The sequence below is a fragment of the Dermacentor silvarum genome, chromosome 11 (genome assembly GCF_013339745.2).
Source record: "Dermacentor silvarum isolate Dsil-2018 chromosome 11, BIME_Dsil_1.4, whole genome shotgun sequence".
Classification (NCBI taxonomy): domain Eukaryota; kingdom Metazoa; phylum Arthropoda; class Arachnida; order Ixodida; family Ixodidae; genus Dermacentor; species Dermacentor silvarum.
The window spans coordinates 77,032,090-77,056,534 of record NC_051164.1 but is presented as its reverse complement, the minus strand read 5'-3'; the positions used below and the strand labels follow the sequence as shown (position 1 = coordinate 77,056,534).

Here is a 24,445-nt window from a genome sequence, read left to right as displayed (position 1 = left end):
GGAGGCAACGCAGAATGCGATGTGCACGCTGAAATGCAATCCAAGGTTCTCCGAATCCGACTTGGAGTTAGAGCGACTCCGTGCGATTCGTCGGCGGGCCGAGCGAAGATACCGACGCACTAAGTCCATCCATGATCTCAGAATAGCCAGACGCACGCAAAAAAAAATCCAGCGCCGAATGGCCAAACTGGAATCTCAACGGTGGGCAAAATTTTGTGAATCCCTAGACCCCCGAAAATCTCTTTCTCACATATGGAGAACCGTGCGAGGCCTACGTACGTCTCCCGAACAACGCGTGCCATTCAAAGCCTTGGCACTTTTCCAACGTCGAGAGGACATCGAGGTAGCGGAAGATTTCTGCAGAAAGATTGCAGGTCAATCAATCTACACATGCCCCCTTGGTACGGATAGCATTGAGCCGCATACACGGGACTCACGCATGGACTTGCCTTTCACCATCGAGGAGCTTGATGCGGCTCTTGCTTTGTGTAATCGGCCGTCGTCTCCTGGACCAGATGGCATATCGTACCGCATCTTGTGCCACCTGGGTGAGCGAGCGCGAAATGCCTTGCTGGATATATTCAATGAATCCTGGCAGGATGGAAACGTTCCTCAAGAATGGAAGACAAGCCGCCTGGTGCCACTCCTCAAACCTGGCAAGTCACCACTCGAGCTCGCGTCATACCGCCCAATCGCGCTGGCAAGTTGCGTAGGGAAGGTGATGGAACGCATGATCCTTGCCAGATTGGAGTGGTACCTGGAACGCTACCAAGTTTATCCAAATGCTATGGCCGGCTTTCGACGTCTCCGCTCCTCCATCGATAACGTCATCGATCTGGTCACTTACGTCCAACATCAAAAGAGATGTAAACGATTATCGGTCGCTATGTTTCTGGACGTAAAAGGAGCTTATGACAATGTTGCTCATGATACCATACTTGATGCTCTGGAATCGGTTGGCCTTGGTGGCCCCGTGTACCGGTGGACCCGCAACTACTTACACATGAGGTCATTCTTTGTGCAGACCGAGTACGATCCGACGTCTCAACACTGCACATACCGTGGTGTTCCTCAAGGTGGCGTCTTGAGTCCCACACTATTCAACCTTGTTCTTGTCGGTCTCGTGGAACGCATACCAAATGCTGTCCATATATCAATGTATGCCGATGACATCTGCGTGTGGACGTCAGGTGTAACACGTCCTCAGGTGCGCGCGAGATTTCAAAAATCTGCGACATCAATTTCGGCGTATCTCAGCGAACAAGGCCTCCAGATTTCACCTGAGAAATGTGCGCTGGTCGCGTTTACGCGGAAGTCAATGACGCCTTACGCCATATCCATCAATGGGCAAAACATCTGTTACACCAGGACGCATAGATTCTTAGGGGTGATCATTGATCGAGACCTCAACTGGAGTCTCCATGTGACCTACCTGAAGAAGCGCCTAATGGCCATTTCACACGTTTTCAAGTTTCTTGGAGGGAAAACGTGGGGAGCGTCAGTACACGCAATGTTACAACTATACAGGGCACTGTTTCTCGGATATCTGAGATACAGCTTACCTGTACTGAGCAATACCTGCAGAAGCAACATCCGCACAATCGAAAGTGCTCAGGCGCAGGCACTAAGGGTTTGTCTTGGATTGCCACGATGCACATCGACAACGGAAACAAATTGCAATAGCTCAAGATTACCCAGTGACAACTCATATGACATTGGAAGTGCTCAGAGCACACATCAGGCACATTGCCCGCTCCCCTTTCCATCACCTCGCCACTCTGCCGAATGACCGACCCAATGCCTCCTTTTGCCAGGTGATATCGGCGTACCGTGACTGCCTCCCTCGAGATTATACGCCTGCCGAGAGACTGCTATCACCTCCTTGGTGTTTGGCTCGTCCACAAGTTCGACTCTCGGTATCAGGGATTCGAACGAAAGCAGGACTCTCGTCCCCAGCTCTCAAGCAACTATCTCTCCTCATGCTGCACGAGACATACAAGGACCATTTTCACATTTACACTGATGGCTCGACAACTCTTGACGGATCTACAGGGGCTGTAATCTTCCCCGCAAAAGCTGTGACCCTTCAGTTTCAAACTTCTCACCGGACAACGTCGACTGCGGCGGAGCTTGCTGCACTTCGCTGCGCACTTCACATAATTCACGAAGACTTACCACGAAGATGGAGCATATTTACAGATTCAAAGGCCGCCCTGCATTGTCTGCTATCCGCTCTACGTCGTGGACAACAAGACCAACTTGTGCTGGAAATAAGGCACCTTTGTCACCAACTGGCAGAAAAAGGACATGACATCACTTTTCAGTGGCTCCCAGGCCACTGCGGCATCATGGGCAACGAACAGGCCGATGAAGCTGCGAGGAGGGCTCACGAAAATGCTGTGAAGGAACCCATCCCGCTATCAAGAGCCGATGCAGTAACAAAGCTTCGCATAATCGCGCGTGATTCCACACGAGCCATGTGGAACACACCTGGTTTCCAACATACTCGACTGCACCGCCTGGACCCATCCCTCCGACTACGCATTCCATCTGGACTTCCTCGAATCGAGACAACTGCTCTCTGCCGACTGTGGCTTGGAGTATCCTTTACGAATGCTTTTGCTTGTCGCATCGGAATGGCCGACAGTGCTGCCTGTGATACTTGCGGCAGCGAGGAAACACTCCAACATATCCTGTGTCATTGTCCCCGCTACAGCTCCCAGAGACAGTCGCTCGTAACGGAGTTGGCACGCCTCGACGACCGGCCGCTTTCTGAGCAGACGATTTTAGAATGCCGACTGATACGGTCTTCACAGCAAAAGGCGACGAGGGCGCTACTGAAGTTCCTCCGGTCAAGCGACCTGTTTGAACGACTGTGACGCTTCTGAGTTCCTTTGTGTGTATGTGTGTGTGTGTGTGTGTTTTCTTTTTTCTTTATCTCCCTCTCTAGGTGTGTGCATTTTTTTTATCTTTCTGTCTCCCCTTACCCCTTCCCCAGTGTAGGGTAGCAAACTGGATATTTACCTTCCGGTTAACCTCCCTGCCTTTCGCATCTCATTTATCTCTCTCTCTCTCTCTTACCTACTGGTTGCCTTGGAGCCTTACCTCCCACTTCCAGTGCTGCTTCTGAAATCAGCCTTAATTACCTCTATGCTATCTTCATCTTCCTTTTCTAAAGCTGCATATTTGTTTGCGAGCACCAGCCTGAACCTGTCTGCTTTTACCCTTACTGCGTGTCGGTTGGCAAACACACTATAGCAGGATAAACTTAGAAAAACAGCAGTTGGCAACAAAGGCACATGAGCCGCGTGGGGTTGTGTTACTCCGCCAGCCACTCACATAAGCTAACAAAATCGTCGTCATTCGACCGGCGTCGTACTTGATACGACTGTACTTGTCGTACTTGTACGTTCCACTAAGAGAGACGAGTGAAAACGTGTAAAATTATGCGCTTATAGTTTTATTTTTGTAGTTACAGCCTTATTTAGGCAAGAGGAAAAGTTTGAAGCGCGAACTCCTTGCAGCCTCGCGGTGGAACAGTAGCTGGCGGTTATGAGGATGTGAGCGGGGCTTAAAGGGACACTAAAGTCAAATAAAAAGTCAAGCTAAAGTAATAGAGCAATGCTCTAGAACGTCTAAGGCGTCAGTATAATCGCGAACAGAGCTTTAGTAATCGAGAAATTCAGGTAAATGCAGGACACGATAAGGGACTCCCCAAGGACATTCCGGTACTTACCCGATGACGAAGGCACCGCTCAAAAAAATTATATCACTCGTACTCCACCACTCATTAAAAAGATTGTTTCGTTGCATTATAAGACGGATGAAAATGCTACTTGTCTACTTCTATTAGATTCTTAGAAGAAAAAATACCTTTTTGGCGTTGCACTTGATAACGACGCGGTCGGTCAAAAGGTTTCGTTTTCGCTCGACTCTGCGCCGCGCGCGCTTTCGAGTTTGATAAGTTTCGTTATCGCGTAGTGCTGCGCTGGTGTTACTGGCTCGCTAAACTCGCACTTGAATTTGCTAGCAGCTTGAGAGTCGCGACGGCACATCCAGACGGAAACCAGCTTCGACGCCCGACGTCGCATTGCTGGAGTCCTCGCTGCTTTCGCGCTCGGAAGAGCCGGTGTCGAGGCCGCCGTCGTAGTACGCAACGACGCCGGCAGCGCGAGCCCTCAGCAGCATGTCACGTTCATCGGAGCTTCAATCGCTAAAATCGAGCCCAGCATCGAGAGCCCATGTGTCAGGGTCGTCAACTAGTTGGTCCATTGCGACGAGCGTCGACGATCACTGTGTTCACAATTCGGCGCGCGCTTTACCTTCCGCTATGGTGGCTAGCCACCATACTTCCGTTTGCGCACTGCCGTCGGCTCTGTTTCTGGACGCGCGTTAGCGCTTTCCGCAAAAAAAAAAGAAAAAAAGAAAAAAAAAAAAGTCGTAGCGCCGTCTGCGGGCGCCGTTTTGCTCGCCGGCGGCACAACGTCACTATATGGCCTTGACGTCACCACTCCTCACTCGGGCGGGCGATTTGAATTGCATTAGAGGTACGCGGACGCTTCACACGCAATTTTCTCTTCGAATAAATCTTTTCTTGGGACGAAACAACTGTTTCCAGGTTTCTGGTATGATATTTTAACAGTCCACTTTGAAATGGTGTCCCTTTAAGTTGTATCCGACAATAGCGCTATTTCACTGCCGAGCCAGCCGAGCTGCGGGTGGGCGTCCGTAATGGCGGATCGGTATCCCAGAATTCCTGCTGTGTTTGCATGTGACGCCGCTGCTGGCTTCCTCATCGTGTCGCCTCCGCGTATAGTTAGCACACGCATTGAGGAGCTCGAGTGCTGTCTGGCAACACTGACGCCACCGCGGTTCGTTTATCCTGCGGAGACGTCGTGAGCCTCGGACATCTAAAAAAAACTCTGGCATGACTTCTCCATAGCGATCGGCTTAATTCTGGCCTATTCATTGATTGCGCATTTCGAGCTTTCGCAGCCCCTCCTGACGACGATTACACGATTCCGGCATGGAATTTTGCGGGTATTCCAGACGACTGACGTGATCGTTTTGTACGCAGGTTGGTACGCAATGTCCTGATTGGTTTTGCGCTGTTGTGGGAAATTTCAACGCAGCTTTGTTGCGCACAACATTATTCCTTTGAAATGTTTCTATGCCGACAATTTGACAGACATTCCTGATTACTAACCCTCCATCAACATATGACAACAAAGGTAGGATGTCTACACAATCTTCCACATAATACTTAGACGACTGACGTTCTTCTTATTAATTTCATTCTAGTTTTTTCTTCTTTTTTTTTTAGCCGGAACCATACGCCAGTTGTTCCTTCAAGATCCCTACTTCCCGACAACTTCAGCATGATGCTTCCACGGCGGCCGCGAACCTACAGCTCTACGTAACTCATGACGGTTATCAGGGCACGCATCGCGGCCCACTATGGTAGTCGAAGATCGCAGCCTTCCTCCCCCCCCCCTCCCCCTTTCCTGTGACCCATGATGACCTCCTGGCCGAAATCGTACGACTATAGTGTGCAAAGCATGCCATTTCCGGAAGACTTCTGAACAGCTGCAGCACGCGAGTCCTAGGAGGCATCGCGGCTTCTACGGAAACACGCAGACCATCCTCACAACTTTAAAGGTTTCTCCTGGACGACTTGAACTCCGCTTCGTCGCAGCTATCATGACCTTGTGCTCTTGCATACTTGTTTGGCCTTCCGTGACGGTCTCAGTACGACCTAATAGCCTCTTGTGAGAGGCAATCTGCGCACAGGGGACGTTGTCTTAAAACTTGGGCACCGAGTGGCAAGCATCCGGCGGCAGCGGCGGCGATATTACAGTGGCGCAAGCCGGGGAGAGTGCCGACGAAAGAGCGCGGGAAAGACAAAGAAAATAAAAAAAAGGAAGGGAGGGGGAGGAGCGATCCTCGGGGCCCGGGCCCGGGGCGCGCGAAACCCTCTCGTCCTCCCTTCACCGCGTGGCGTCCCCTGGCGGCGCCGGGGTCCGCGCACGGCCGTCCGAGGCGTCGCAGTGCGCGGCGTCGCTGTGCCGGTGCGCGCGCCGGGTCGGGGAATGCGCGCCGCACTGGTGCCGCCGCTCCTCCTCCGGCCCCCCGTCGTTCCGCTGGTTCTGCTGCTGCTGGTACTGGGCGGCCGGTGGACGGCCACGTCGTCGCTCACGGCCGAAGACGACGACGACGCCGAGCCCGAGCGCGAGGAACGCGCGCTGCACTACCGCAACCAGCCCGGCGGCGGCACGTCTTCGTCGCCGTCTCCCGAGGATGAGCCCGAAGAGTTGCTCATCGCGGGCTTCTTCCCGACGACGTTGAACTTGAGCGAGGGCGCCATCGGCCGCGGAGTGGTGCCCGCGGTCAACCTGGCGCTGCGACACATCAACAGCAGCCCGCACTTCCTGCCGGGCTACAAGCTCGACATCATCTGGAACGACACTAAGGTCAGCGGGCGCCGGGACGCCCCCACTTTCCATTTTCCCTCCTTCCCCATTTTTTGCTCCCTTCGAGCTCTTATTTGCTTTTTTTTTTTTCGTCCTCGTGGCTTACGAAAGCCACCGAGTAGAGTTTTCCGGGTCGGCAACTTTTCCTGTACGCGACCTTTTGATGTGGAGGCTACGGCTGCCTTGAGTGCCCTCTTGCACACTGGACTCCTGCGCAGCGCCCGTTCGACGTCCACCTTGCAGCCGCCGTCGATACGTGGAACGATGGCTGGAACGACTGATTCGCGAAGTGCGCTACTTGTAGCGCGAAGCGAACCGAAGCGGCCCGCGCGGTGCAGTGAGCTTTGTTGCAACGGCCCTTGCGCCCCAGTAAAATGCGGCGAAGGAGTCATATATCATTAGGGCTAACGTGACTTTGGCTACACCGCGAACAAACAAACAAGGATGTGTCGTGTCATATAACATATCACGACTTGGCTGCAGTTTGTGGGATACATCTCACGTGGGATACTTCTGCAAATGCGAACTAAGCACTAGCGTACAGAGTCGATATGCGTAAATGCGACGGTTGCAGGGACTCGTGGTCATAGTTTAGGATTTCGTTGATTACTCGATGGTTTTAGGCGCAAGTGAAAAGTTTATTTCCCGGTATTTGCATACAAAAGCGCTCATTTGAGTGACGAATACGTTGCCTGTTTGGTCCGCAATAACGCAGCAGATATACTTAGGCGCCATCGTCGAGCTAGGCAGTTACGGTGCGGTCAGGATGTCTTGCAGTGGCTTTTCGATCAATGCTGAAATCGAAAAGGGTGAGTTGGGCACACGAAGGAGTTGTTTGTGGCTAAAGAAACATCACCACGAGCTAACGAACGAATCTTTAGAGAAGTGAAGTGAAAGCGAAATCGATCTCTTGCAATCAAGGTTCAATATTGTACTCATGACGTGGCCCCATCGAGCGAGCTACTCACACGCTATCATTAGACCCTCCCTACACGTCATGTTCGGAAGGAAAATAAGAAATATTCAGGGTTCGTTCTTTCTTGCTGGCTGAACGAAGGTCATTGTATTCACAACTTTCTATTCTAGTTGCTACCATTTAACATCTAATGCAACAATTTACTTTAATCGGTTAGAGATAACACTTGCGTTATTGAAAGTGTAGTACCTGATGAACACCTGCAAGCAAAAAGGCCACGTACCTTCACAGTACATCTACCTACTACAACCACCTAGACGTAATTTGTTACTTCGGTGAGAAGAAGCACTGGGAGTTGATATATAGCATCGCTCGCAACCGAACTAGGGCAACTTGCCCATTTCAAAGCGGCTCTTCATTTGCGACGATGTACCAGCAGTCCTGGCCGCGAAAACTACTCAACCCATGGCTTCAATCTCAGCTGGCTCTGTCAACCGACCGTCGGAGCATGTCCCGGTTGTAAGCGGCCGCGCTGCGTTCCTTTATCTCCTTTTGAAACGCGAACGATGAAGTTTCGCAGGGGCCTCCGAGTGTCCCGAAAAGATTCGGCTTTCCACGGCGAATGGCATCGTTATCTTCAAGAAGTCATTTCCAGCCAAGAGCGTCACAGTGAACCGCGCTCTGCTCCAAACAGTTGGTACAACCCTGGAGAGCGGTGCTTTCTGGTGCCAAAGTACAAACCAAAGTGAAATCGAGGGCCGTGATCTCGATCGATCAATCTCGGGAATATTACTTCCGAGTGTGAGCTGATTGGCTGAGCCAGCGAAAGTAGACGCGGCGAAAGGAATGACATACCACCGTCGTTTTTCACGTCCCGTGTTTCACCCGTACACAGACAGGGTTGCCCGTGGTTCTAGTGAGGTTAGGTTAGGTGGCACTGGGCCTTGTGTCATGTAAAGCACGGTAGCCTGGAAATTGATTGATGGAGCTTACGGTCTCAATGTGTGAATGCTTTAGGGATGGTAGCCGATCACAATGACCTCTATGGTTTATAAACGTCTACCTGTGAGTGACTTGACAATGTCGCGGGGGCCTTTCGGCTGGTGCAATAGTAGAATAACACAACGCAAGAAATCGCTGGCTGTTTTAGCAAGTCATCGCCTTTCGCTGCCGTACCTTTGATGAAGCTCGACACAAGTGCGCCTAAAACCAAGGTCATGGTATTGCGGATTGGCTACCGCGACGTTTTTATAAGCATACAAAGTGGAGCCATGCCACATATAACGACTTTCATAAGTACTTTCCAAGTGTGATATCGTCATTTTCCTACCATTCATCTAGCATTTCTTATGCAAGTTTTCGACAAAGCTGTGCAATGAAATAAAGCTTAATGATTACCACGCAGTAATTACTTGAGAGGGAACCAGCAATTTGCAAGTTTCACCAACGAATGATGACTGCCTAAAGCAGAAACGTTACAAATGCAACTATGAATTTGCAGAGTGTACCAGTACGTGGCATAATGCGTAATGGTTTACGCTGTACCTAATCATCCTAATCATAGAAGGAAGATATCCTGGCGTTGCGTGTCTAGTACGATGAACACTTATGTGGAGCCTCATCTGCAGCAAGAGCTCGAAATCGTTTTAAGTACGCCGATAAAACGAATAGAGCGAGTTCTAGAACCGAACATGATTCACAGCAAGCAGATCTGGTTAAAGTGCGTTGTCAACTAAGCAACTTGGAAAGGAGACAGTATATTTATAAGAACCTTCGGCACCGGTCCTGTCCTTCTAAGTGTTCTGTCTTCAGTCAACGTTGAAATATGTCGTGTATGCACAAAACACACGTCAGTCTATACGCGGGTATGGTTAAAGGCCCGCAGAATAGCGGCTAGAGCTATTGATAAAATTATTACATCGTGTACACAGCCGGCGCTGGCTGTCGACACAGTGCAGTGTTACCTAAACTCTGACCGAACACTCTCGCGTTACCATGGAAGAAATAAGAGTGGATTTAGTCAAACCAAAAAAAAAAAAGTCATCACGCAGAATAATCAAGTACTTGGCAGTGCAGACTCAGGACACTAGAATAAAGCATCGTGATTGAGTGCACAGTGGAAGCAACTTATCTAGTCTATGTATGTTTCGGCGTTGTTTGATCCATGATTTAACCAAAACACGGCGTCGGAAAATGTACCTTCGTCGTATGCCTATAACTGGAGCAAGTCATGGCGCTGACGTAACAGACCTCATAGCACGCATCGAATGATCGGTCGGTGCGCCTCACGCCACTGATATCACGTACCATCATTCTGCGCCTCTCAGGAGCAAGTAAAGGAATACTGATAATAAAAAAACCGCGCAGCCGTTCGCTATCTGGTTTCATTAATTTTGGCGGTAACCCTACCGCGATGACGTCTTTACAGGGTCAAAATACATATATCACGCCAGATATCCTCAAAACTGAAACACTACACTTCTAAGCCTTCCCGCTTCGTACCGTACCTGGTACGCTGTTCTGAGCGAACACAATTTCGCTTCGTACGGAAGCTTCGTTGGGGCTTTTGGAGAGGATATCTTCTTACGGGGCTGAAGGATTTTAATTGCCACCCTTTCAACGGCGGCCACCTTGGACTTTCAAAGCAGAGAATATATAAAACTGTGAAGTACTGTAAAGGCACCGCATTCAGACCTGTCTGCAAACTGCTAAAGTCTTCTGCAGACATTGCTGCCACGAAATTTGACGACAATGATGCAACAGATACAACGATACCCTGATAAGAGTGATTATTTGGCGAAAAGCGGTCGTTGGCGAAAAACAAAATAATATACGCGCACCAATAATTAGTCATTGTGACGGTGAATCAAATCTTCGCCGTCGAACGTGGTGATTACAAAACGTGGGTCACTTCGATTGTGTCCCTACAGTACGATTTCCTTATCTTTTCTTGATAACCTTGTCTTTGCCGCCCTCCCTCTTCGTCACAAGGGTTAAGCGGCTTTGTCATGGTAGAAAAAAAAATCTTAAAAATGCATGCTTTCACACATTGGTTGTCACTTAACTCGCCTAACACACCTAAGGACTTTACATATTACGGGGTTTTACGTGCCAAAACCACTATCTGATTATGAGGCACGCCGTAGTGAGGGACTCCGGATTAACTTGGACCACCTGGGGTTCTTTAACGTGCATCTAAATCTAAGTACACGGGTGTTTTCGAATTTCGCCCCCATCGAAATGCGGCCGCCGTGGCCCGCATTTGATCCCGCGACATCGTGCTTAGCACCCCAACAACGTAGCCACTAAACAACCACGGCGGGTCACCTAAGGACTATACTACTACCGGCATCCTTCGCGCAAACAGTGGCGGAGTGAATGTCGCTGCGAGATCGATATTGATACCTAACAACAAACGATTGGTTACCTCACCTAGGTGGTAATTTAATGTCCTTACGAATCAATGTCGTATTATGCAACAATTTGATGCGACGACATGCCTTTACTATGTCATGAATTTTCCCCCTGGTAATAAATGTGGGCGCGTGCTTAGCAACACAACACCACAGCCACTAAGCCACCTTCTCGTGTTGCTTTTTTTCTGGTCGTATACCTGAGGCCAACAGGAGAGAATGCTGCCGCAAAGGACCATTGATCAAACGTTGCCGTAAGAAATCTCGAGTATGGAACGCCTCTCAGTGTTGTTTAACGACCGTTTATGAGACGAAAATGTTTATAATATCTATAAACTGTACAACACATACTAAATTTGTCCGCTTCAGATGTGCTAAGAGATGCCGTTTACCGAACTGCGACATTTGTGCTTGGATCAGGGTTCGAGATTTGTTAACATTGTGTTTCACTTGTTTCCTTTAAAGCTAACTCACATTGAAAAACGTTTGTAAAACCTATGGGGCCCAAATTCTAAATCCTGCTTCCTATACAGTCGCTGAAGTGCAGCACATTTTATTGAATTCTGTTCAGCGTTTGTAGAACGAGAGCTTTGACGTGGTAATGTCTGGTGTCTCAGGCATGTCTTCTGACCACCCGACCGAGAGCCCCTCAAAAGTTCATGTCATACATGTCGTGCAAGTACAGCTTGCCAATGGATAGCGCTGCCGTCAGCGCCCGTCTATGGGGCCTCGATACCAATCCCGGCTTGCTATCAGAACGGCGCCTCAACTATATCAGCACGGCAGCAAGGTGGCGCTGTTATAGAGTTACCCTAAGCTAGAGGAACGGTGGAACATGTTTTATTGGAATGTGAAGAAATCTACCCAGCTTCAAGTCTAGGCTCCTCTGACCTCCTTGAAGTCCTTGGGTTGAGGGATAGCACGGGCAAAGTAAACATGTAAGCTGTAGAAATTAGTAAGAGGCGGTTGGAGGTTTGGTGGCAGAAAAGTAGGGAGACCACAAACAACGGAAATGTACAGAAACAGAGTTCCCATTAATGATCCAAAAAGGTTGATGCCTGGAATTCTTTGTATTTGTGTGTTTCTCAAAAATAAAGGTCCGACATTAGGCAAAATAATAACAAGAGCTTGGTGGTGCAACCCACCACCCCGTTTCAAAGGGGACGCTCATAGCATCGTATACCATCCATCCTACGCGCGTCTGATGCTGCATGATGCGCGTTGCGGCTGGAAGCTGATCTATAGACCTGCTCCAGGCCATTACGTCATAGAGATAGCTGCATACACCATTGCCTACCACGAACCTGCTGGTTCGGGCAGGCGCTTGGTTCTACTGGTCCTGGGCCTTTTATCGTTACAGATGAAAACAAGCTAAGCCGCGGATTACTGCGGGCCCCACTTCAAGGGGCTCGGCAGAGAAATAGCAAAAGAGTGTTTCTTATTTATTCTAACCGTGTGCCTGCGCATTGTCGACGTCATACGTTTCTTGTTTACAAACGTGAAGCTTGTGTATACGATAGGCGAAACTGGAAGCGGCGACGCAGCGACACCTGATTTAGAAATCCGTGAAAATTTCATCCGCGCTCGTCTACGTCGTGTGCGTACAACTTATCATTACGTTTTTCATCCGCAGAACGCCCTAGTCATTTTGACACGTCTTATACGCTCGCGTTTTAGTAGTGGTCAGCACGGCATTACATAGTTATATTACTTTTTACTACAGGTTAACGTTTCATCGTTAAGCATTCATCGTTAACCGTTCATCGTTCATGCCGTGCAATCAGGCTCACTGTTCAGCGTTAAATTTCAAGTACGAGATGCCTGCACCGAAATGCAGTTTTGCGAACGAGTTGCTGACAAAGTGGGCGTCGATCTTTAATTGTCAAAGGGACCTCCTGTTCAAACATATATATATAGATAGATGAGAAGTTGGCGTGAGACAAGTGAGAACTTGCAATTGTAACGATCTAATCGCGTGCGCTACAAGAGCAGTAAGACAACTTAAGTAACAACATATCGCAATACAACGACGCGGTTATAGAACTGTACGCAAATGAGAAAAGAAGGCAATTAGAACAAAGCAATAGCATTGGTTAGCGAGAAATCATTGTAATGAGGTCAACATAGGGAGTTACACAACGGCCTCCAGATAACACAAGCAGTATGTCCGCTGATGCAGGAGTATACAAATAGTCTCGTTCAGGGTAAAGGGTTTATAGGAATATGGAGTCTTGACGTGATCAATCGTAGCCACAGGAGTGAGGACACGCATGCTTCTCCGGAGGATAAATTTTCAGGCAATGAGGACATATAGCAGGGGTCAGAGGGAAATAGGAAGGCATGCAGGTGTCGGGAAAGAGCATTGAAGTGCGCAATATCATTGTTGCTTCCGCGACCTTGTGCCTTCACCCAGTGGACATTGATGTTAACGCGTCGAACCACGTTAAGCGTGTGAATCCGCGCACGAATGCACATTGTTCGTTGTGCACTTGTTTGAGCTGCCGCCAAACTGCGTTGAGGCTGCTGAGAGAAAGAGAGAGAGAGAGAATTATAAGTGAAAGGCAGGGAGATTAAGCAGGACTTCGCCCTATTGGCTACCCTACACCGGGAGAAGGTAAAAGTGGAGGGAAAGATTAGGAGACGAGAAAGTCCGCTGTGGATATCGCCGACATGGTAACAGTTTTCTGCTCTATATCAGTGACAGTCACTCAATCCGGCAGTTCTCAAAAATAGTTGCAGCGCTTTGGTGGCCTTTTGTAGCTGCGATATGCCAGGTCATGGGGTCCCAACATCATGTTCAAGGTGAACGTTCTTCTATCCAACTGGTTTGGAGCTGTGCATTTAGGTCAGGTCTTTCATTTTTCAAAAGATGGGCAGTATCACAATATAGGTGTTCTACAGTCTCCTCGACACCGCAGGCACTGCACTCGGCGCTATCAGCCATTCCAATCAAACACGAGGCTGTCAGTACATAGTCAGTATCACATAGCCCCGTTTTACTTTCGCTGCATTGCGACTTGTTCTATCTTGTATCACAGCCAATTCTCGTCCCGTTTCTCCTTAACATTGGCCTTCTATCGCATTAAGCGCCTTCTCTTCGGCGATTTTGTATCTGCCGTTGCGCCCTGGACCGCGGCCCCGCCCCGCCTGGCTACCTGTACCGACTCCAAACCTCAACCCGCCGCAGGAGCCGTGAAATGATTCGTTAATGCGGCGAAAGGCCCCTCTTTACGACGCCTTTCGGCCGAAACGCCCGGCGTCGCGCACGTCATGACTATAGCGTCACGACTATACGCCGGGGGGAAAGCGCAACAGTGCGCGTTTTACAGCCGGCCTGCCATCGTGCGTAGGTAACACGTCGTAAGGGCCAGGTGAACGAAGATCAAAGCAAGGACCACGCAAGAAAAACTAAAGTAATAAAATTAGAAAAAAAAGAAGGGGCGAAACGGAAGTGTCTATAGCTGTTCACCTTGGGCAGAGGAGGTTGGTCGTAAACACGGTGAGGCGCCTGGCTACGGGAAACATGCCTCCTCAAATAGAAAAACGATATAAAGAAAAGAAAGAAGACGAGCGACGGGATCCAAGAAAAGCTGCACTGTAGAAACCGTAAAGGTCCTCCGCTGCTGCCTCTGGTGGCCGTGGCGCGCGAAAACGGGCAGGTTGTAAAGAAAATGCAGAGATAAGAGAAAGAGAGAGAGAAAAAAACATTTACTTCACGTGACTGCGCGCCAATGTGTCATACGACATCGCGCTGCGTAATCGCCGTCACGTCAATCTAATATTCCGTGGCGGCGTCTTTGACGTGGCGAGAATACCGAGTGCTGATTACGCACACACGGTTTTCAACAGAACAGAAACTTTATTTTCCTGCTCGGTATTATATAGCGACACGCCTGCTGTCAATATGCGGGAAGAAAGCGTCGGCCTTGAGAGAAGAGGACAAGAAATATAAAACGGAATGAAGCCGTCGCTTGTTTACGACAGGTTATGGCGTGCCAATCTTCTTGTACAGCTTCTCGTATGCTGCCTGTTCGCCTTCGCACCAACGTAACCTACTGTGACATTGTACTTTACGACGTTTAAAGCTGTACCCGTGGTGGTGCTTTTATAAGACGCTCAAAATCTGTTCAATACCGAACGCTTATGCAATGCTGACGTGCTTGATGCAGTTGTCACCTCGGAATGGCTTGAATTCAGGAAGTAACACTGCGCCATTGTCTCTGAAGCGCCAGAAAGTTGGTATGAGTGAAGCGCGTATAGGTGCTCTGGTAGGGATTCGGCTTGTACCAACTACTTAGAACGCAGACCTCACTTATTAGACTCGCGCGCAATGCTCCTGAGGATGTGCGGCATGTTTTATGCGAGTGCAGCAGGCAGGGCGTAAGGCCGGCAATCCCTGAAGGCTGCGTTGCATCCGAACCACGACTCTGGCTTAAAACCGCGAGATGTTCATGGCTCGCGGAGAGACGCCGCTTGCGCCCGTTGCTTGCAGCGAAAGTGCTTCTAATATTTTATTACGATGGCAATTATATGGACACTCCAAGCGAATTGCTGTCGTCGTTGGTAGCGGCGGCGTTGCCGTGGGGCTCCGCATATATTTATTGTCGGTGACAACCTAAGAGTGACAAACAAGCTCCTCGCAGAAAAACGCAGTGCACTGCCCCTTCCCTCTGAAAGAGAGACGATCATGCAGGAGTTCGCTCACAGCTTAATGACATTGCTCTGCTAATGTACGTGCTAGGCTAATTGAAAAATAAAAGCTAGTTGTTTCAAGCTAAAACGTTAGCTCTGGCTGAGCGGCGATATAGACCGTGCACCCAAAAAATTTGCCCTAGAGGTTCACGTTTCATGCTGAAACCAGTGACACAACGACCGATCTGTACGACACCCCAAAACAGTTATTTTAAACCCACCAAACCACTTGACTTCAGCAGGTGAGCGAACCTAATGTGCTGGCTAAAATTGCGTTCGCGTTACACAGGGTACACGTAACGTTGTAATTCTTAGGTCGTCACCCACAATATATACCATCGACCAGAAAAGATTACGGACCAAGAAATCTTAGAAAAAGCTGAATATCTCCATGCAGCATATGCGGGTTGTATTGTATACACTATTTTTAATCACTGGAGTTGCCCTTACAAGGTCTTACGTTCTTGACTAAGTTATTTCTCACTATTCTGAAAATGGCAGACCGCAGACAAATTTCATAAAGCATAAGATTCACGGCGCATGCCTTTTATCTTAAATCTTTGAGACTTTTATAAGAGCGCAAAACAACATCAGTGCTCAAACATGAAAGTGACGTCATTTCACTGGTACGGCGTTTCACGGGCAGCGTATGTGGCGCCCACGCGATGTCGTTACATGTGTTGTTAAAGCTCTAAAGGGTGCGAAAAATTTTGGCGCACCGCGTATGCCTCCGTCAGCGCGTTAGCCGGACACAGAACGCCATCCGAGAAGTTCGACCGCAACACCAAACCTAGCCATCTCAGCCACAGGCTTTAATTAGGCTATATGAATAGGCTGAATGTGTGCGCATGTACAGTGGACGTATGTGCCGTAATTTGCGTGTTTGTCTGATCAATGTGTTCTTCGCCCAACAATTGGAGTGGGCAGTCAGCCAGGCAAACAATTCCAGATTTTTATTTAAAGGCAGCGTCTCTCGAAACATTGCTCATCGGTACAGCGAGTCACACGTGGCACCTGTGACCCGTTTGTTACGAGAGGAATAGACGTGAAAGGTTGAAAGTGTGAACACACAACACAAAAACACAGTTCGGCGGTGAGTCATTTGCCTATCGCCATCGTATCAGCCTGAATTTTTTTTCACAGTGTGCTATTTCTTAGACGTCAGATTACGGAACTAACAAAAGGACAAGCAAGGTTCGTTTATAGTTAAAGCGATCAGTGAATGGTGTCACTTTTTAGACGACTTCCGTATAGAGCTTTTCTCTAATTACGGCGGGCTAATAATTAATTCCACGACGTCTTGAATGGTCGTCCTGCTAGCACAGAGCCCGATGGGAGGTACACGCTATACCAACAACTTCCGCGCACTTTCAACAAAACGGGTGACTTCGAACTGCAAGATCGGCGGCGACTCTTCTGAACACAACATTTTGTTCCTCCTCTTTGAAAAGGGGACGTCGCCAGTCGGCCGGCTAAGCCGCCGCGATTCAGAAGCTCGCCCCCCCCCCCCCTCCCCCAAATAACGCTGACAACGAAGCAAGGACAGGAAGGCAAGCAAGTTGTGAACCTTTGTGTCGTCGCGCCGCGACAAAAGGACGACGAGACAGCGCCGTAGTCTAGTACAGCTGCAGAGACAGGCTTCCTTTGTCGGGGGCACCGCTTCCAGGCGGCGCGCCCAGGGTCATTTGCATGTTCCTCGCCACCGCCGACGACACGGTAATCTTTCTTCCTTTCTCTCTATCTCTCTTCATTCTTTCCTTCGTTCTTTCTTTTCTTGGCTCCTTCGTGCACGAGCACAATGCGTGCAAAAACGAGCCAATCAACCCGTTGCACTCGCGTGGTGTACCTTTCACGCCTGAGGTCTTCGTTGAAGGTCTTCGTATCAAAAGAAGGCTTTCGTCACTTGCCAGCGTATACGCATACAAGCAGTCAGTGGTTGTTGTCTCAGAGGACACTAATTCCGTGTCTATCCGAGCCAGTCGCCGCCTTTACTAACGTTTCTTTCAGCCTATCTAAACCTTGCCCCGAAAGAAAAAGGTCACGGGCCATTCCACTGCTGTGAAGTTGGATCACCAGCGAAGCAGTTTAGCGCAGGACACAGAGGTGACACAGAACTTAGATCAAAGGTATGAGTAAATTTCTCTTGAGTGGTGACGGCGGTCATACCGAAAAAAGACACGCACACACATACTTTTATTTTGATGGACGGTCTTGATCGGTGGCGTATACATTCACGTCGAAGAATACCGCCCCCTCGGGGAGCCGGAGGAAACTGGACACGCGCGACGGGACCGCCACTCCGGGAGAGCGGAAGGAAACTATAGGCACGCAAGCGCTTGGAACGACGACAAAAAGAGGGCGGTGTGAGCGTACACATGGCCGACGCGGGTCGTACAGCGGCAAATCTTTGAGAAACTTTTATTATCTACCTGAGATTCGACTAATCTTGAAAATGGTGTCTGTTGATAACAGATCTACTGAAAGTGCATATCCAAGTAATGAGACGTACAAGTTTTTGCACAGAATGAAGCGATATTGCATCACATTCAGGAGCTGAGTTTTTACACACGCAGATTTGTTGACGGACACAAAGAATGCACGGAACCCTAGCCATAGACAACTTCATTGTAAAAAAATATTGATGCTAAATGTAGCTTAAGTAGCTTAGTGTTCATTCTTATGACGCATGGCTGCCGCACGCATTAGTGTGGCAGCGCATTATCATTAATCTTTGGGAACAGCATCACGGGGAGACAGTGGCACAATATAGTTATTCTGACTTTTGATAGAGTCTTGTAAATATAGGACTCTCTCTCTTGTTATTTTTCTTAAGTGTGATTTCGGGATAACCGGCCTTTTCTGCGACCGAACTTCCAAGAATTTGTCATGTGCGAGTTTGTCATGTACCAGCTTTATGCCCGCCTGTTCAAGTATTTAAGCTGGAAAGGCATAGTTGCTACTGCAGGCGAATTCTTAAAAAAAATGTTCTCAAAACATTCTGCGGCCCAAGAACTACATATCAGACGGCGTATCGAAGCATGGGGCGCGGAGGTCCAGGAATTACTTGCGTCCTGCCATCGTCTTATTCTCCGTCTCACTTGACGTCTTTGCGCCACATTGTCACATTGTACGTGGCGCAATACCAACCGAACCCAAAGTCCTCACTCGATCACGCACGGTAACTTGAGCGCACAAGCTGGACGATCGCGAAGACGATATTCAAAAGGAGTCAAACACAAATGTAAGACTCGACATAGACAAAGAGGTGAGCTAATGTAAATGAAGTTATGCAATAACTAAATACTGGTTAACTGAGTTGCGGGGTGACTACGACGATAATTTCTTTCACCATGCCAGTATAGGGCCTGTTAGGTGATTGCGGCCTGTTTGCACTTTGCAATAATTAGACGTATTGCTATTGCGCTTGAGTCGGAGACGGTATCTGGAATTCAGTGGCATGCTTCCAACGTTGAAGTAAACTTGAATAAAACCGCACACTCGAAGGCGAATCTTTATTCACAACCCCAAGCCCATCGTATTCACATTTGGCATTACTGACGAAAGCTGCTACTGCAAACGTCATGTAATCATCGATTACCTGCGACCAGCAGCGTAATGTCCAGGAATGTACTTTGCAAGTAAATATCGACCTGCTTGCCCCCCCCCCCCCCCCCGCCTCTCTTTATTTAGCGAAAAGTTCGTCAACAAAACGCTAAGGCGATGATTGAAACGAAAAAGTAAAGAAGAAAAAAACGAGTTTGATTTAAACTTCGCCAGTTTACAAGTTATCTCAGGATCGAAGAGCTGGCCGCAATTAAGCGCATTCAAAAGAACAAAACGAACTTTTTCTAAAGTCCCATTGTGTCCATCCGCCAGCTCCTGCAGGTTCGATGATGTTTCAAATGGGCGACTGATTTCCATCCAATCAGAATGCATTTCAGGTTCCCTCCAGCTTTACATGGCTATTTGCTTTTACCTTAATCAAACGCTTCATCCGTTTCCAGCTAGAATGAGTCGAGAGTATCCGAACCTGACTGCGGCAGACGCTTGTTTCGCTTCCGCAATTCTCCTGTTTTCTTTTCGTGAACGCTTCGAGCACAGAACGTTTCTTCCATTCTTCTCATTTGCATGTTCCCCTCAAAAACAGTGCTACAGAGCCCAGGGGAGAGGGGAGAGGAGAGAGGAGGCGTAGAAAAGGGAAGGCGCACACGCTTTTGTTCTCTCCCCCCCCCCCCCTCCATCACGTCACTAGAAGACGAGCCAATCAGATGCGGCGATTGACACTCGAGTTCCGGGTCGGGCATGCCGCATAGGGCATACACACATATCCAGTTGGGTTTTCAAATAGAGTGTAGGGAAGGCCGTACTGTAGGGAGGCTGCCCCAGTGCGCGTTCCTCATCCTTTGGGGAAGGGAAGCGCGGCATGGGGAAAAGAAGGTGACGATGGGGAAAGAGCGGTTCATTAGCGATCGCTGGACTATGGCGGCCGTGGGCACGGCGGAACTGTGCCTTCGCTCGCGTCGACGGAGACGCAAGAGAAAGGGTGCTGAGAGGAAAGGGGGTAGGGGGGAAGGCAGTAATTGAATGAAATGCAGCTAATGAAAGGTCATTATTGTCACCCGTTCAGTCGCGAAGCTCCTGCGCGAGCGTTCCGGGCTCCATCGGCGCGAAGAAAGGCCCCTCCGGGCAACCACGATCGTCGCGGGATCGATGCCTGCTTTTTTTTTTTTTTTTCTGCGGCCGGCTGTAAGCTTGCTTTCGCGCGAGAGCGCAGAGCGCTCGTTGCGACGTGAGCGCCCTCTGGCAGCTAGCTCGTTGAAGCGCGCTACGACTTGCTTGTAGCGTAATTTTTTTTTCTTTTTTAACCGTGGGCTGTGCAGCCAGAGAAACAGCGACAGATGATAGAATAGCCAATGGGGTGCCACTTGTCCAAAATGGGCATACGGGGTGCCCATTTACCGCGGTCTACATCATGTCTCTATAGGGGCGGGAACTTTAAAGCTTAAGCGTAACAGCCGAGCTGTAACGCTTAAACGGGAATTTGTGAGCGTTCGCGGCGCAGGGGAACGAGGTGAGACAATCGGATGTCACTTCCACCAAGCAGCATACGAGGTGTCCATAAAGACGCGGATTTTTTCAAACTTAAAAGTTCCCCTAAACTTGAAATCGCGAACGTTTACACAAGTCATTCAATAAGAGCGCATTCGGTGATACGGTTTTGTCTTTGCCGTTGCATCGCAGTGGTAATGGACAATAGAATATCTAAACTCGACATCTTGACGGCTTCAAAACATTGGCGACATACCAGCGAAAAATGCATATTTGTTTCTTCTTGCGCGCTGTATATACGAATGATAGACTTCGATCATCGTGGCTGAAATACGCGCCGCAATTACCTCCCCAAAGGGGAAACTAAAAAAATGCAGCTGTAACATCGATGGCAAGCGAGGCGGCTTCGTCAAGAGCAGGTATACGGAGAACACGTGACAACACCATCCAGTGCAAAGACAGTGCAAAGACTTATTTATGTATTTCATGCATACTGCTAGCCTCCGTTTGGCGGCTGTTGCAGGACATGGGAAAATACATTGCATCAAAATATGAATGACAAACTTATACACTTGTTAACATTGTAGTTTACAAGAAGAAGTAGTTGAGCAATACAATAGGAGGGTGTGATTTTCCTGAGTTAGCCCTTAAAGATTAATGTACAGAAATACAGAAGCACTTCTCTATACACCAATAAAGTACTGCATGAAAAAAAAGAAAAAACTTGGTATTCAAATTCCCTAAATCCCGCACGGGACGGCGTCAAAATCACGTATCGTTAGACACCACGCCACGAAAGGAATAACCGATAGCCCCGCGGGCGCCAACAAAATCGTGGCATGCCACCGCATGTATTCCTCCGAAATCTAGCTTTCTCGCGAAAACTTTTCGGCGTGTACACCCCGCTGAATCGGGTAAATGGCCGAACAAGCGCGGCTCGCACAAACCAAAACCTCGGGGGACGTGGCCTCGGGTCGGGTCCTGGCCGATGAACACACACGCCCCCCCCCCCCCCCCCAAAAAAAAAAAAATGCTCGGTGAGATCGAGGCGCCTTCCTCAAAATACACAATCGGTCCAGCCCTTTTCCGACCATGTTTCCCTCCCTATTCCCTCCGCGCCAAGCGAAGACCCGTTTGCAGCAAACAGGTCAGCAAACAGGCCAGCAAACAGGCCGGCGAACACGACCAACCACTGCCGTCGCTTTCGTTGCCTTAATTATTCATGAGGTCCGAGCGAGCACATGGCGACGGGCCATGGTTCATTTGCAAGCCCCTGCGCTAATGCTTTCGCTTAAGCCACCGAGGAAAAAACCTCCCACTCTGTCCCGCCACCTCGCGTTCAAAATACAGACTCATATAGGCACGCACGAGACGAGCGTGCGGTGTAGGGAGAGGGGCGAGGTTAAGGGATGTTTGCTTCGGGCAACCCTCCCCCTTTCACTCCCCTTCCATCCTCCCCTCCCTCCGCCTTCCCGAATGCCCCCCGCTTCCCGTTTTCCCCAGAGCGTGCGACGGGTGCCCGATAGCTCAGCCGATGCCACCAGTGCTTGGCTTTGGCTGGCTCGCTGGCCTCTGCTGCCCGTATGGATCGAAGGTCCGCTGGAGCGGCCGCGCTGTCAGAGCTCGTAACGCGGCCGCGAACGGTGGCCCCGTTCAAACGCGATCCGACGCGGGTGACGCGGCAGAGCGTACCCCCTTCGGCTTCATAGAAACCTCTTCTCTCTCTCTAACACGCACGGCTCCGGCCTGCGGTGGGGACACACGGCCTCTTTCGCGAAGTAGAGAGGGGGGGGGGGGGGGGGGAATAGCTTTTTCCCAAATCTGGAGGCTCGAAGACTACCGCGGAGGTTCGTGCAGACGGCGCTTATGTAACGACTGGATAGGATGAAAGAGGGAGAAACGTTCATTAAGAGGGAGGGGATAGTGCGCAGATGCGGACTCCACCTGAGGGAGCCGAACTGGCCGGGGACTTTACGCGTAGTTAGCTACGACGACGTCAATTAGGTGGTGGTGGCACAGGGAACGTGTTCGTTTGTGCCTTTGAACGTTTGGACCTGGGTGCGTCCCCGCATCCTTCTAAGAGGCCAGGTCGGATCTTCGTGATGTAAGGAGAGCTGAGAAACTTTGTGACGCGGGTGTTATTCGGGCCTTGCACATAGGCCCCAAGGCTGTCGAGGTAGTATAGGCTCACGAATCAGAAAAGTAAATCTCGGTGGGGTTTTTTTTTTGTTCCTACGCATATTTGCGGATCATTTTAATGGAATTCAGCGTCGGAAATAATTGAAAATAAGCTCTACATGATCGTATTTTTTCACCACTCAAACAGTACTCCTCCCGCGTAATCTGAAGTCACATTTTATTCGCATGCGCTTTGCAATTTGGGGGGATAGGAGCTGTGACGGTGGCATTTCCACAGGAAACGTTTTCTGTACATGTGCATCATGCTGCTTTATTTACGCGGCTGAGCGACCGTATGACGTACAAATGCCCTGTTGTAAGTACGTTCAGAATCGCATAAAATTGGTCAAATTATTTTGATCCATGGTTGGCGCTATGGCAGGGATGAACAAAGAGACGACAGACCCGCGTTTTCCATCTCGCTTTCTTCGTCCATGTGCCTCGCACAGCCCGCAAGCTGTATAAGTATCTGCTGCGCACATTATTTCTGGTGTCAAACTCCTTAGTACCACTGCCGCACAAAACATGTATCCGCGCAATTGCCAGCAATGTCATCCTGACGCGCTTTCTTCCTCGCGTAAATGGAGAACCGAGGTGCGTGTGTGCCCTCCGAGACTGCGACGGGCAAACTAGGATCTCTGAGGTACGAGGTTTCCTCGCCAACTGCACAGCACTTGAGGCACTGCCCGTCCTTTAAGGATGAGAGGCTTGCCCTCCGCATCGCTCAAAGCCTGCTAGATGGAAGACCTTTTTTTCGTTGGACAAGATATCGTGACCATGGTTTCGCATTTATACCACACCTGCAGAAAACCACAAGGGCGCTACTGCCATTGCAGAAGGCAACAGGACTTAAAGGACCATTTGTGAAACAGCGCCGGGAAATTTAATTACGTCTGCGACTACAGTGTACATCAAGTATTTTTGTTTCTTTCCTTCTCTTAATCTTTTTTTCGCCTTCCCTCAGTGCAGGGTAGCCAGCCGAGCTCAGTCCTGGTTAATATCCCTGCCGTTCATTTCTCCCTTCATGTAGCTCACTGAGATCAATGAGTGAGTCGAAAAACAAGTTCCCCTCAACAGTTATAAAAGACTGGCTAGCCTTGCAGTTTCTTCATGACTAGCCCACCTGTGACCCGATTCCTCCATTCGATCTCGTATGCGTCTGCTTTGATGGGAGGATAGAGCGAATCAACCATACCGCTACAGGTATGCTTATTCGACCCACGACCCGCCGTTTCCTGCGTCCAAGCTGCAAGCCCTTGATTTCCCTTGACAACCAGCTTCAGTCACCGCGAAGCACCTCGACACTGCTTCGCTGAGTCGGACCAACTTGCTACTGTTTGTACAAAGGGCGAATTCTACAGTCTTCCTCTTTCATCAGAGCCTACTTGTCTTGTTTTCTTCATCCTGGCCGCATCGCAGAAAAAGCGCTAACGTGCAATGGATGGCCCTAGAAGTCCCGTGAGCTTAAAATCCCGTAAGACGGACCCTAATTTCCCTTTTTTGTTGTTGTTGTTGTTGTCGTTAAGGCGTTTCTAATACGGGTCGCTGTGCTTCCAACGCGCTCGCCCTCTTTCCAGCGATTACACAGCACCCTTGGGAGGTCTGTGTAATCAAATTTGTCTGATAAGGAGTTGCTCGGGGGAGCCCGTATTATGGACTCGGAAGGGTTGCTTAACGCCATTGTCTCGTGTGTCACAAGGCGGGCCGGACCCGGACGATAATCTGCA

At 49.4% G+C, this 24,445-nt stretch overlaps 1 protein-coding gene across 1 annotated transcript in view; it reads left to right on the top strand.

Annotated features, from left to right (window-relative positions):
- The first annotated feature begins 6,028 nt into the window (after window positions 1-6,028).
- Window positions 6,029-24,445, top strand: part of LOC119433994 (gamma-aminobutyric acid type B receptor subunit 2) — a 350,459-nt gene continuing 332,042 nt past the window's right edge. Inside the window, exon 1 of the mRNA XM_049658564.1 lies at window positions 6,029-6,470. Within this exon, the coding sequence (XP_049514521.1) occupies window positions 6,090-6,470 (381 nt within the window). The 5' untranslated portion in view covers window positions 6,029-6,089. The remainder of the gene's footprint in view (window positions 6,471-24,445) is intronic.